Here is a 13,844-nt window from a genome sequence, read left to right as displayed (position 1 = left end):
CAAATGAGGAGTGAAGGAAAAGGCCGTCGGTCTGGCATGGGGAAGTGGTAGCATGTATGCATGTGAGAGAGAGTGTGTGTGTGTGTGTGTGTGTGTGTGTGTGTGTGGATGGTTTGTGCGTGGCTACGCGGCATGGGGAATATGAGAGATGTCAGACTAGCCTCTGTTCCTCTGCTGGCCGTGTAAATTAGATGTGAACCAGCATGCTGCCCATGCCAGGGGAAAGTACACCTATCAGGGGTAGGCTAACTCATCATGGCTCCATGCACTAAAGCTCAGCAGATGAGCGGAGAGAGTGTGTGTGCGTGTGTTTAAATCTTAATGAAAGTGGCCCTCTGAAGGTCAGTGCGGAACGAGCAGGGACTCTTTCGTCTGCCGCTAATGGCGTATTAATGATTCAAAGATGCTGCTGCGTCTCATCCGCACAGGTGCCCACCCAAGCACCCCACAGGCACGCACACCCTCCCCACACACATGAAAGAAAGTCACATACGGTACATAGAAAATGATACAGACAATTTACCAGATTGACACAGGTATAGACAAAGCACTTATGGGCAGATGTGTGTGTTTTTTTCCAGCAATTCATTATGTGGTTCGGAAAGAATGACAAATAGTTTCATAGGTCTTAAATTGCAGAATTTAGATTCCATTAACCTGCTATGACTGATTATCCCGCAGCTAACAGCTCATGTGATCAACTTTTTTTTTGATAAACATTTAATAAGGCACCAACCACAAGTGAAAATGAACGAAGCTCAGGCCAGTTACATCAGGTATGAAACTCACTTCCAGTATGAAAGATGGAACAGCATGTGCCTCTGAAGAAATATCTATGAGGTAGTTATTGTGCGATTCTTCCCGGTTGCGAGAGGTGCAACAGTGAATGAATCAAATAGCAATGAAAATTATATAAAGCATTCATATTGCATTCAAATTCCCTTGTTAGAGCAAACAGTTTTTTCACATTTCTAAGGCAGCAATTTGGCTGGAAAGAACGACCATAATGAATACAACTGCTTTCAAAAGTACCTCATGTTTGTAAATGACAGGGTGCTTTGCCATGAATTTTTATGGCTATAATTGTCTGAAAGCTGCATTTACAAGTAAATACAATACCACCACAGTGCTGATAATATTTAGCCCATTCTGACGGTTTTTTGTGAAGCATATTAATACAACTTTGATCACAGCGTGCTTTTCCAGTAGAAATTCTTCAGTGTTTAAAGGGGTGGGATTTAAGGATTGTGACAAAGTGTGGGAGGGAGTGGAGGTGCATGGGTACAGCGGGTTCCCATCCCGCCTCTGGGCAATGATCTTACCTTGAATGTGGACATGGCTGGGTCCCTGTTATACCTGTCTATGGTGTGGAACTTGGACGAGTGGTTGAGCTCATGGTACAGCTCAGAATGTCTTTTGCGAGTGTGCATCACTTTCTGGAAGGGAAGAAAGGAAGGGACAGCAAAAATGAAGCAAATAGAAACAAACTAAAAAAAAAAGCAAAAGGAATGGAAGTAGAGGGTAAGCAAGGTAGGGGCAGGCAGGGGAATGGGTAAAAAGGCTTGAGGGACTGCAGTGATGCCAGCCATGAAAAGGGGTTAGAGAGGGACGCCGACAGATCGATCGATTGCTGGCTCATGCTCATCCATCATCCACTTCCTCAGTCTTTAAGAATTTGGCAGCTGGGAGTGCTACAGAGCAGTCCTTTAAATGAAAATTTGGTGAAAATGACTGACAAAGATGCCATTGTTGCAGACTGGTGCCTGCTAACTGGTGGTTCTGTTAAGCCAGGGTTTTGTCAGAGTCACTAAATGGCAAACAGACGGACTGGAATTTAACTCTTGCCCTAGTGTGAGAATGTTTGACAAAAACTGCCTTACTTGTGTTCTGAATATGCCTGTCTCCAAGGCAGCTAAATCCAGATCTGTAATTCTCTGACAGCGAACTGCATTTGTCAGTGCCACTGCTGTCTCTCTGTGCTAATGGGCAGTGCTGGAGCTGCTCGGCAGTAGCTAATCGTCAAAGCAGCTTGTGAGGTTGAAAGTGACACAGGGGCGAGATGCCAGCACTCACACCCGCACACTTACTGGCCAGAACTGGTGCTTTGCACTGGCTCCAATTACTTCAGAGTGGGCACTCTTATCTCTGCTCAGCTGAGAAGGTGCTACCATCTCCATGCTATATGTTTTTTTTTTGTTTGTTTTTTTTGCAGTTCTAGATTTTCAAGTACTTCAGTTCTAACCTGAATGAACTATGACCTTCAGTGATAACACTCAACAACAAAGCAAACACTGCTGAGTTGGACTGTGGAAACCAGGACTTTTGGTGCTTAATCCATAAAAAATCCGGAATTAAAAGATTTCTCTTCTGCTGCAGAGATGTTGATTATTTCCTGCAAGTACCTCTGCTTTAAGTGCATTGCTAAATCCCTAGAGTGCTCTTTTGAATTTTAACAAAGGTAGTATTTTCCCTAAATGACTATAACTTAATTAAGTTTCAGAGTTGTTGTTGTTTAAGAATACAATATATTCACAAAAAGTTAACTTTTGACAGTTTGAATGGGTGGGCAAACTCAATGGAAACAAAAACTAAAGCAAAAAAAAAAAACCATGGTTGAAAATGAATTTACCTTTAGCTAACTCATAGAAGTTTACTCTTTCTTGTTTAAGGTTCTTCTATGTCAAGCTCTTTCTCAAGAGTCAATTTTCAATTGATGAGAAAAGAGTTGATATCAAGGAGAGCCAGTCTCCTTGTTCATGCAGTGACCACATATGACTCTCCAGAGGATTTGCCAGATAAGTAAAACAATCAGCCATAATCACTGTTAGTAGCTTGTCATAATTCATACCCTCGACAGAAATGATAGGCCTCCACAGTGGGAGGTGAATGTCCAGTCTTTACAGCAATCAAAATCGAGTTCTCAGGAACAAAAGCAGCATATATAAAAGGATGCATTACATTCTGCGGTCTAGGAATATTTGCTCGAGACTGGAGATTCACAGGACACAAACATACTCACGCACACTGCCAAACCATCTCGTTCCAACAGATATAACCAGCAAGTCAACTGCGGCCACATACTGTACGTGTCGACCCAGAACTGAATTACTAGTATTCATCCAGACACAAGAAGCACTCTACTTTGCTGTTTCTTCAACCAGGACCCACAATGAGATCACAGCCTTGTCTGATTTAATTGCATGTGTTGGTGGGATATTTTTGTTTCCATGGTGTGATGATTAATTTACACTTAAGCTGGCAGGCAGTAGGTAGGGACAGTTTCGAGGCCATTGTTGGAGAAACAGCATACTATGTAAGATAGGTCTAAAACGGTTCATTGTTCTAAGTGCAGGGGAGACACAGGTGCGAGGGGGAGGGTTTAGCAATGCTTTTTTTAAAAAAAAAAACTCCTCTATGCGTTAATCAAGTCCTGGCAGAAGCACAAGAAAGCAGAGACAGGCTGATGACAGGGGGATGAGGTCCGAGATCTTACCTCGAAGTCCAGCTCAGAGTACCGTACTCTTTTCCTCTGGAAGAGGAGGGGGCAGGGGGAGAGAAGAAAGCATCAATGACCACCCCTCGACCACTACTGAACCTTCCCGATGTCTCTTTGTGGATCTCTCAGTGCCATTGTTCAGTAACAAGAGGAGGGCTAATATGTGCTGGTTGCCCAACAAGATACAGATATTCTTACAAATGTCAAGGCGAAAAGCAGATTTTTCAGTCTGTTTCAACATAATGAGATTAGTGAAGTGGAATAACCCAAAATTACAACGAAATAATAATTTCTCGGCTCACATACTCTCAAATACAATCGTTACAAGCTCGACATAAATCACCCTCTTTGCTATTTCGGGAGAGTTTGTGGGAGACATTCCGATTAAAGGAGCTGCAACAAACATATGAGAAATGGTTTTCATCATCTAATCTTGTTTGGCCCCTACTGCTCTCATCTTAAGTGCCTCTGTAGCTATAGCAAGTGGCACACAAGCTGCCAATTTAACAGCTGCAGACATTTCCAACTCATCTGGCCCTGACATTGCATTGAATTACGATCCATCTCTGACTTCCTATCGGCTTTCGCATTTGCATTTGGCAGGGAAAGGAGCTGCTCTCCACAGTTAGTTAAAAGCTGTATTCATTCTTTAAAAGGGCAGAGTTGCTGATCTGATGCTGGGGCAGCCAAGATTTTAAAACTCAAAGAAATGTGAACAGATAGAGGCATCTCTCTGAGATGTCCTGTTCACTTTGTGAATTCTCCCACTACTGCCTCCAAAACAGAATGTGATTATGCTCCTCTTATGGAGGAATCCTTACCTTAAACAGAGAAATTCCGTGATTGAGTTAGCTTTGTAACATGGTAGACATGCAACATGCATATACATGTGCAGTATATTGCATGTTTTGGTGGGGACACACAGAAAACAGTCTTTCTTCACTCATACAAAATTCATTCAATTCATTGTGGTTTGCTGTTGTGATGGCATAATGGTCCTAAAGTAATACCCAGTCATATAGTTTTTCATTTGTTTGCAAACATGCACAGTTTCTCATAAGAAGATACCATTTTATATCAATTTACTACTTTCTATAGAACGACGACGGGATAATGTGCCCTGTGAATATTTTTCACGCTTTGACTCGACCACTTGGAGTTGAAATTTACAAGCTTCTAACCAAAAATCAACAGCGAAATGAACACTGTGAGTGCATTTGCGTGATCCCTCCATTATGTGGTACCATGTTTGAATTGAGGAGTAAAACACTGCTGTGATTTAATCTTGAGAGGCACGCTCTGATATCCATCTCCAAATCAAGCATATTCAAACAGGGTGAAATTATAGCAGTAAATTACATCCTGCAGGTTTCTCTACGGATTTTAGTTTTTTTTTTTTTTTTGGTATTCATGAGTGCAGCTCTTGTGACAGTGATTTTTTATGAGTTTTAATGACTTGTCCTTAACGTCCTCGGCCCTAAATGAAGCATCTGCACTTTTCGGCGAAAGTGTCGTTTCCATCTCTTTAATCAACCTTGTGAGTCAGCAAGATGCCAGTGGGGGGGATCCAATGTGTGTGTCTGTGTGTTTATGTGTGCTTGTTTTCGTGCGTCACTGTGTGTGTCTAAAATTAAGGTGGGCTAAAGAACATTCACCAGGGGTATTTCCTCTGATCCTCTCTGTCACAGGCCATCTGTTGAGCCACCTTGTACCGTTAGGAGGGGGTGTCACACATATTAAACTCACTCACATGGAGATGCTAAACTAATAAGAAGCTGTCTGTCATTATGAAAATAACTCATTTCAGCGCTCATTGTCTCGGCCAGCAGTAATAAATACTACTCAGAAGAAAATAATAGCAGCTGTGAACACAAACTTGTTCTTAGGCACCTGTGTTATTACCATCAAGTGATGGATGTATTGATACTGTATATGATGGACAACACGTATTAGAAACTGCCTTGTCTGAAGTATGAATTGACTCATTTGAATACTATACTAATGTATTATATATATATGAGCAGCACATTTCCTTCTTCCCACAACCTTTTGCAGCGACAGATTGATGACTCAAACAAGTTATTGAGTCTAGAATAGAAAATTACATCTCATTATTCCCCAAGCAAGAAAGAGATGTTCATTGGACAAGACAGTTGTACTTTTTTTCCATTGCAAATCAGCTTATTTCAATGGCTTTGTTTAACTGATGGACATTAGATGCAAATGTTTGCATAGACAGATTAAATAATTGGACGTCTTTTGCAGAGTGCTTCTTCTTCGTCCATAATTTTAAAACATCAGCTACGACAAAAAGTTAACATAAAAAAACAAACATTAAACCGCCACTGGGAACCCTTCCTTCCCTTATTCCTTAACCTTTACCCACCTCCAGAGATCCTGCTGAGAGGCTGGTGTTGGCATTGGTGCTGCCCAGGTTGCGTGGCAGGGTCCTGGTTCTCTCCACTGTAGTTCCCCCTGTCAGAATCTGTCTGACTGATGGCCTCTGGCCCGGCTTCAGCTGGAGAGAATGCCCATGGGAATGCATGTGTCCTCCGTGGGAGTGCACAAGACCACCCTGAGCCATCAGGTGACCGTGCCCATGGGGCATGGTTTTGATCGTCCCATAGGAGCGGTTGAGGTTCATGGTGATGTTCATGTCGCCTACACTGGACGGCACAAAATCCGCCGGGTAGGCCTCACTCTCAGCCGGGTGTAGGGTCAGGGGGGAGGGAGGCGGGGGGAAGGGAGGATCCTCCACTGCGATGTTGAGAGGCTTGTCCTCGCCCCCCAGTCCCACGCCTCCTCCCGGGGAGGAGGACGCTGGAGGTTTGAGACTGACCGTCCTACGAGGTAAGACCATGTAGTCTCCCTCCCCGCCTCCGCCACTTCCTCCTCCGCCTCCACTTCCTCCGCTCCCGGCACTTCCGTCCTGGGAGGTGTTGGAGGAAGCTGGCAGTCGAGCCCAGCCCAGGCCACTCTCGGTGCACAGGTAGATTGGAGCACCACTGCGTTGCTGCCCCTGCTGTCTCTGCTGGTCCACATTCACCTCCTTCTTCAGGGGGGTCTCGCTCAGCTCATTGAGGCCTCCTAGGGGTGGAACCTTGTGGAAAAAAAAACAAGAACATTTCAGTTAAATATGCATTTTCTGGATGTGGGTGAATTATTTTGGATAATGTTAAGTAGAATTAATCTTTCATTGTTAGCAAAGCTGCTAATCTTTACAACAATTGGCATTACGTTTTCTGTTTGACTAGATTTCTTGTATTAATATAGTCTGAGAAATTGCTCAAAAATAAGAAATGAGAAAATGTGGGGGGGACTGCATTGCCATCTGCATCTTGACACTATTTTTGGGTGAACACAACTTTTACTCATGTGTCTTCAAGAACAACTAATATGTACTGTATTAGGCCTGTCTTTTTTCAGATTTTAGACAGAAAAGTTGAGCATTGTCAGCTTTAATCCTGTACCTGTACAATAAGGTTGGGAGGAGGGATGTTCCCAGGGAGGGAGCTGAAGTTGACACCCACTCCACCCTCCTGATGGGCTGCCAGCTTAGGATCGTCCTCATCATCCAAGGAGATGCGTGAAAGGGTCCCAGTGATAGTGGCTGGGTTACAGGTGTTCACCTCTTTGAAAATGACTGGAGGGAGACGAGGGAGGCACAAAAAGTCGGAAAGACAGGGAAGGGAGTGAGGACAACCATGAGTGAGCGGAGGATGAGTTAGGGTAGGTGGTGAATTGAAAAAAGCAAAGGTAAAGAGTTTATGAATGGGGGGATAGAAAGGGGAACGGAATATTTGGAGTGAGGAAGGGCAATGGATATTGAATAGACATGAAAATATACATTTTATGTCAAAACAGAAGACAGTAGACAAGAGAGGTTGGCAAAACAGACATAGACAGCATGAATTAGTTACTGCTTCTGAAATTTTTTTGGCAGCTTTGATGCAGCTGGGAGACAGATTGCATCTCTGAAGTAAAGTTTCACTTATCCTTTTGGGCTTATGTGGTTTACAGTAACCAAGATGAGTTTTGTCTGTGACACTGTGACCTTAAGTCTTGGTCCAGCTCAGGATTTGCTGGTGAGCCAGGATTTTTATTAGCCTGGAGAAAGCGTCTTGGTGCAAAATGCTGTGTGCTTCAAATGAAATGGAGCCAAATTCCCCTGCTACTGAGTCCAGTCTCATATCTTGCTCAGAGGCTTATTTTTCCCTGCCCTGTTTGTCGCATATCAGTGTAAGTCTGTGTGTGTTTAGGTTTTATTACGTGTGTGAAGGTGTTTTGTGTGTAAGTGTGTGTGTACATATATATATATATTCCACAATATTGTCAATGACACAACACAAAACTACTGGCAGAGGCTTTAGGTTACTTTTCATGCATGTTGATCAGGAAAAAAGCTACAGAAACTTTACATTTTTTTGAATAGCTACTCCCAAAAATTAACTAAGACATGCTTTTGTTTTGTCACAACTAGCATCAATCTATCAGCACAATCAAACACAAATCAAATCATCTGGAAGTTCATGCCAGATATCATGCTCATTCTGTCACCATCAGAGGAAAAGAAATGTACTCCGTTGCCCCAAAAATCCAATTCTAGACCAAAGCGTGTAGCACAAACCATTTTCATGCAAACTCCATTGATGTAACAGAATGTCAGGCAACACGTTTGATCAAAAATTGAAGCTGGATCCTGCTGAGAGTGAGCATAACAGCAAGGATGCTGGCTGAGTACAGAACTGAGCGTTTTCTCTGTTTCACCGTCCTGTTGGTGCATATTGAAATGGCAGGATTGGACAGGTTTTGGGAAGTCCGACCAATCTGATCCCTTCACATCTGCATCAAACAGCGGAGGCCCAGAGAATAAACTATAGACGAATCCGGTGCTGTTCTGTGTCTTCTAAATCGCCACCATCATTATTGCAGTGGCAGAGTGGAAATGAACACATTTACATTGAAAGCAGGGATGTTTGGATTAATCACGCTTGGCACTCGCCCCCTCTGACAGATGAAAGTAGTCTGCATGAATGTGGAAGTTATTCAGTCTCAAAACACTAATCTGAAATTAATTACTACATAGCCTTCGGGAAAAATAACATTAATGTACTGTTCCTCTCTGTCTTTCACAGTGTGGATGTCAAAGGGCTGTATGGGATAACGGTAGCTTAAACCCAGCACAAAATACTTGCTAGTGTATGATTTAAATGAAAGAGCTCTGAGATTTCTTGCATTGTCATAGAAGTAAGAAATCCACATTTAGTTAAAAATAGGAACACAAGATACTGTAGAAGTGAAAGTTTTGCCACAAAGCTTTTGAACATAAATTGCATTAATATAGCAGTAAATACATATTTGCTATGTAAAGCTATAGTGGAATAATGGCGTCTTTAGGAAACAGTAAAGTCAAAATCCCTCTGAGTGTTATAATCAGAGCTTCTCCAGCAGCTGGTATGGCAGTGCATGGCTGCTACTACATGTTTGTACATGTGAATCCCTCCCGTTGAAACTGTTGACCCTCCCCATGCTTACAAACAGAATGAGAGTTACCTCCTACACCACACTGACAAAGCTAAAGTGGAGGCTAACAATTAACCACTGCCCTTAATATCCCAAGAATCTAAAAACAAAGTATTTTATTGAGGTTATTTGCCTAAACTATGTGCATTTGTTTTATTTTGGTGTGCCCATTTGTTTTTGTTTGAGTTGCTAGTACTCTAGCAACATCTAGTGATTCTGAATGTTGCACATTACACCCGTGGCAAAGCATCAGCTCAGAAGAAATATCTGGAGTGGTGGGCTCAACATTGGCTCCGTGTAGGTGGATCACTTAGCCCGTAGTGGCAAAGACATGAAAAAATAATCTAATGGTGAAAGACGGTGCAGATGATGACGGCTTTCAATTCCTGTTATTTCCACAGTTACAGGTTCCTGTTAAAGCATCTGAAGGTTTTAGAATATAACCTGTGTTTAAATGGTATTATTACTACTTACAGGATCTCTAGACAAAATGGCTTAAGGAACTATGGTAACATTTTAACATATACCTAAAACCGGATTCGTCTATAGGAATAATTGAAGTCTAGGGGCAGATCAGGCAGTGTTAAGCAGGTCAGTTGGGTTCAAAACTTACATGGGTGTCCTCTCTCTGCAGGGGTGGAGGGGGAAAGTGACTCTTTATTAATATTTCAAAGCACAGCATGAAATAAACTGTGGTACATTTGTAACACATTCAGACAGACTATCATCGACTAACGAGTGAAACAGGTCTGAACACATAAAGGAGTGTTATTATCATGCACAATTAAACACAGTCTCATCCAAACATATGCTCACTGAACACTTACTGGGCAGAATCAGTGTGATTGATAACTCAGAACAATTTACACAAAAATGTGCAGAGATGTATAGCCCATCATCTCCTGTCATTTTATCAACATGCACAGCAGCAAGCTGAGTATGCAACAGCCTGCAATGTTAATCCTGTTTGGGACAAAGGAAGATGAAAGCAAAGAGAGACAAAAGGAGACAGGAAAAGAGAAATCAGGTGGAAAGGAGAGCTCACCTGTTTGACAAGCCAAGTCCACATCCTTCTCAAAATCCGTCTGACAAAAGGAGGCATGGTAAGAAGAGAGGAAATACAAAGATTATGTGCAGTCTTCACTACAATAGCAGCAGAAGAGGCCCATTGAGTGATTGGATCGAAAATGATTATGATGTATCCAATGACTCTGATGCTCTGATTCAACTCTATAGAAAAGAAAATGATCGGTTGCCATGGTGACACTTTACAACTCAGTTGATTAGTAATGCCCTTTATGAACAAGAATAAAAAGTGTTGCCTTAAGTCATTCTAGAAAGGTTCAGTTTTCAATTCTTTATGATGAATTTGTCCAAAGCCTTTTTTAAACCCAAAAAGAGCAGAGAAAATTGCTGAATTCTGTGAGCAGCCTACACTGCTGCTACTTTGTTCATGATGTGTATCAGTTCACAGTAGCAGATCCAAATGCAGACTTTGAGAGAGAAGGCTGTGGAGTGTTTGCGAGGTATGTAATGCTACTATATGCCTCATCAGTCACCTCCCTATCATCTCAATGGAAACAGGGACAGAAATTTACACGGCGGCAAAAACTATTATCTGCTGTGCCAGTTGAAGCACAACTTTGCCATCTCCCAGCCGGGCTGAAAAAAAAATGTTTAATGTAAGAATATAAATGCTTTCTGCAATGTCTTCGCACTGGCGACCAAAAAACACACACATACCCACAATGCTGAGTTTAACCTGTACTCACTATTCAGATTTTATGTAGATACGGTACATTGGGCGCTACCAGAAATGATGTTTATTTGCTTTGATCTTGAATTTCACTGGAGGAATGGAGGGTGGCACTGCTCCTTGGGGTACAGAAATACTTCCAAACCCGGAAGGCATCAGGTTGAATGAACAATTGTTTTGTTTTTTTTTCTTTCGCAAAATGGCCACCATTCAAGTTTTTCTAAACTTTAGTGAAAGTGAAGCTCATTGCTATGCAGATGTGGTCCTGCATTCTCTCACCACAGAGCCTCTTCCTGTCCTCGGCGGGATTCACTTACAAAAGCCTTTGTTTGGATAATAAACTACAGATTTTAGACAGTTTGGGCACGCCACGGAGGCAAACAGAAGAGGAAAGGGAAAAATGAAAAATTGAAAGAGAGAAGGAGAGAACGTGCAAAGGTCTCAGAGGAGCAGAGAAGCTCTTAGTACGCAAATCACCCACAGCACCATAAATGGGACTCTGCTAAATGGACGAGGGAGGATATGAAAGAAACCTCTCTCTCTCACTTAGTCTCTCTCTTTCATCCAAATTGAGAAAAACAAATCATCTTTATTTTAACCATTACGCACTCTCTCTGCAGTGGTTAGTACAGTGAGTCATCAACTGTATGTAAATACCATATGGGAACAGGCTGCAGCATAGACTGAGCACACATACTGCAGCGTACACATACAGAGTACTACTGAAACAAATGCCATAAATGTGCTAGTTTTCATAGCAGCTACTCGAGTTTCTTGCACGTCACAGCTATTGCTACTTACATTTAAAGGTGCAAAGTGTAATCAACAAAAATTGAAATCTGACGAAACTATGATGTTTTTTGCTCAACGGAATAGTTCATTTCATCATTATTGGCTCTCCTGCTGACATTCAGGCAAGACTGGTACCGCTCTCACACCTATTTGCTACAAATAAAGATACAAATTCATTTATATTCCTCAGCAGTTCTTGTGCCGAGACCATCGGCTGATGTAGTTTCATTTTTGAAAATCAGATGAGTGGACAAGACAGCCAGGTGCACAGCAGTCTTGTCCAAATCTTTTATCATTTCAGTATAAAACAAGTAGGTTAAAAATGATTAAATATGCTTCAGAGACTAGCTTTTTATGCTTGTTTATAATTCATAAGGCAAGCAGGAACAGTGCATTTTGTTAATCCACAGACATTGTGCAAATCTTTCTTTTTCTTGCAACCAATTGTCTGGTTGAAGAGTAGTTAGGATTTCAGCAGGCCAAGACCTTCCTTAGTTGACCACAGCACAAAGTATAAAAATGACATGTTGTGGTTTGATGCAGGGTTTATGAGGTGGTGTATATCAAGGCTTGGAGCAGCATCTTCCTGGACTTGATCTTGAAGATGATAAAAAAAAAAAAAAAAAAAAAAAAAAACCGAAAACAAACAAAACTTAAACTAAAAGCAAAATTCCAGAAAGTCCTGTTCCCTGCTTATTTTGTTACTTTTGGACAGAGCCAAGCTAGCGGTTTCTCATCTTTGTGATAAGCTAAGAGAATGCTAGCAATAGCTTCATATTTACAGATGTGAGAGTGGCACAGATTTTCTCATCCATTACATCTCTTGTCCAAAACATTTATTCATATTTGCTGCAAAATATTTTACAGATTGCACCTTTTCCACTCATGCACTTCACTATTCTTACTAATGACTTTATCTTTTCTACAGGTGACATACTGGTTGGCTGCTGATGTGATTATGGGCGTGGTTGTGGTTGTGGGTATTGTTGAGGAGAGGTTTGTGCTCATGTGCGTGGCCATGAGCGTGGCCGTGCTCTAGCCCGTAGTTGTTGCGGGGCAGACTGTGGTGACAGGCTTGCTGGCATGTCTGGTGGGCCGTTGGAGGCAGCGGCTGCTGGTGGCAACCCGACAGGCACAGGGTGGTGCCGTAACGCATAGAGCCACGCTGCTGTCCACAGGAGCCCACATTTGAACACTTCTGATGGCATAAAAACAAATTTACGGGAAGCATGAAGTTGAAAAGTTAGAGCAGAACATCCAACCAGTTTAACCAACCAAAGGATTTTCTAAAGGTGGCTTTGATTCGGTTTTAGCAAGAAGGTGTAGCCACAGCTCTACATCTTTATGGCGTCTCGAAATGTCAAGGGTTTAACTTCCTAATGAGATTTCCTGTGAATATAGCGGGGGAACCTGAGAGAATGGTGGTTGCTGTAATTATGAAGCTGACATAACTGGTGGCAGCTTCACCAAATTATCCATCACAATTAAAATTCTCAAGGGAACCGTGTCTCTCATCCAACAGCTCCCCGTGTATGTGTGCAGTCTGAAGAGACGTCTTCAAAGTCGCACACTGTTAGATGAGAAAACTGGAGCAAACAAGAAGCTTTTTCAACTGTCTTCCAGAAGTACAACAGTTGGCATAGCAACCAGCTGACAGGGCGAGTTGGTGTATGATGATAAAAAAAATTATACCAAAAATTAAATAAGTGGAGTTAGACTGTAAATGATAACAGAGGATGAGGATGCGTCATGACGCCTTCACTGAGCAGAATGATAGCTCCAAAGTTTGATCTTGATAACCTCTGAGGAGCGTTCAGGAGCCCATAATCGTTACCACAAAAAGGTCTGAGGGAGAAATAAAGGCAATAGAGATGAGAGCTGCTCATGCTCTCGTTGTGGCGTGACTGTACTGACATTGGCAAGGCAGTTCAAGACTATGATTTATCACATTATTAGTCACATTTGGAAGGCACACAATAACTTTACGGGAGCTCTGTCCTCTTTAAATAAAGATGAAGAAGTTAAGGTTAAAAGTAAATAAAAGTGCTGAAGTGTTTGCGGAGATAATACATGATTAGAGTCTACTGGGCAATTAACTGTATCTTGTACTAAGTACTGTATAGACAATAAAGATGTCAAAAAAACAGTTATATTCATTTTATAAAATGATATAATAGCTGGGTGTTGTTTCACAAAGCTGTATTCGTTACGGCATTACAGGGAGTTAGTTTCAGGCTCAGAACTGGAGAGTGTAGAGTGAAATTGCATTTCTGGGAA

At 41.9% G+C, this 13,844-nt stretch overlaps 1 protein-coding gene across 23 annotated transcripts in view; it reads right to left on the bottom strand.

Annotated features, from left to right (window-relative positions):
• The window catches only part of adgrb2 (adhesion G protein-coupled receptor B2), a 226,936-nt gene that overhangs the window by 15,248 nt on the left and 197,844 nt on the right, over positions 1–13,844 (bottom strand). For 11 of the 23 annotated variants that reach the window (XR_008604242.1, XM_035949388.2, XM_035949384.2 and 8 more), the window contains 7 exons: positions 12,505–12,765; positions 10,065–10,104; positions 9,633–9,647; positions 6,967–7,139; positions 5,883–6,596; positions 3,494–3,529; positions 1,323–1,436 (listed from right to left, as the gene is read on the bottom strand). Coding sequence is in view for 22 of the 23 variants with exons in the window: in XM_035949388.2 (XP_035805281.1) it covers positions 1,323–1,436; positions 3,494–3,529; positions 5,883–6,596; positions 6,967–7,139; positions 9,633–9,647; positions 10,065–10,104; positions 12,505–12,765 (1,353 nt within the window). In the remaining variant the exon portion in view is untranslated. The remainder of the gene's footprint in view (positions 1–1,322; positions 1,437–3,493; positions 3,530–5,882; positions 6,597–6,966; positions 7,140–9,632; positions 9,648–10,064; positions 10,105–12,504; positions 12,766–13,844) is intronic. The other 12 variants (XM_035949399.2, XM_035949400.2, XM_035949402.2 and 9 more) reach the window with 5 other exon arrangements.

The sequence above is a fragment of the Amphiprion ocellaris genome, chromosome 15, assembly GCF_022539595.1.
Source record: "Amphiprion ocellaris isolate individual 3 ecotype Okinawa chromosome 15, ASM2253959v1, whole genome shotgun sequence".
NCBI lineage: Eukaryota > Metazoa > Chordata > Actinopteri > Pomacentridae > Amphiprion > Amphiprion ocellaris.
This window is presented reverse-complemented; position numbering and strand designations above follow the sequence as displayed.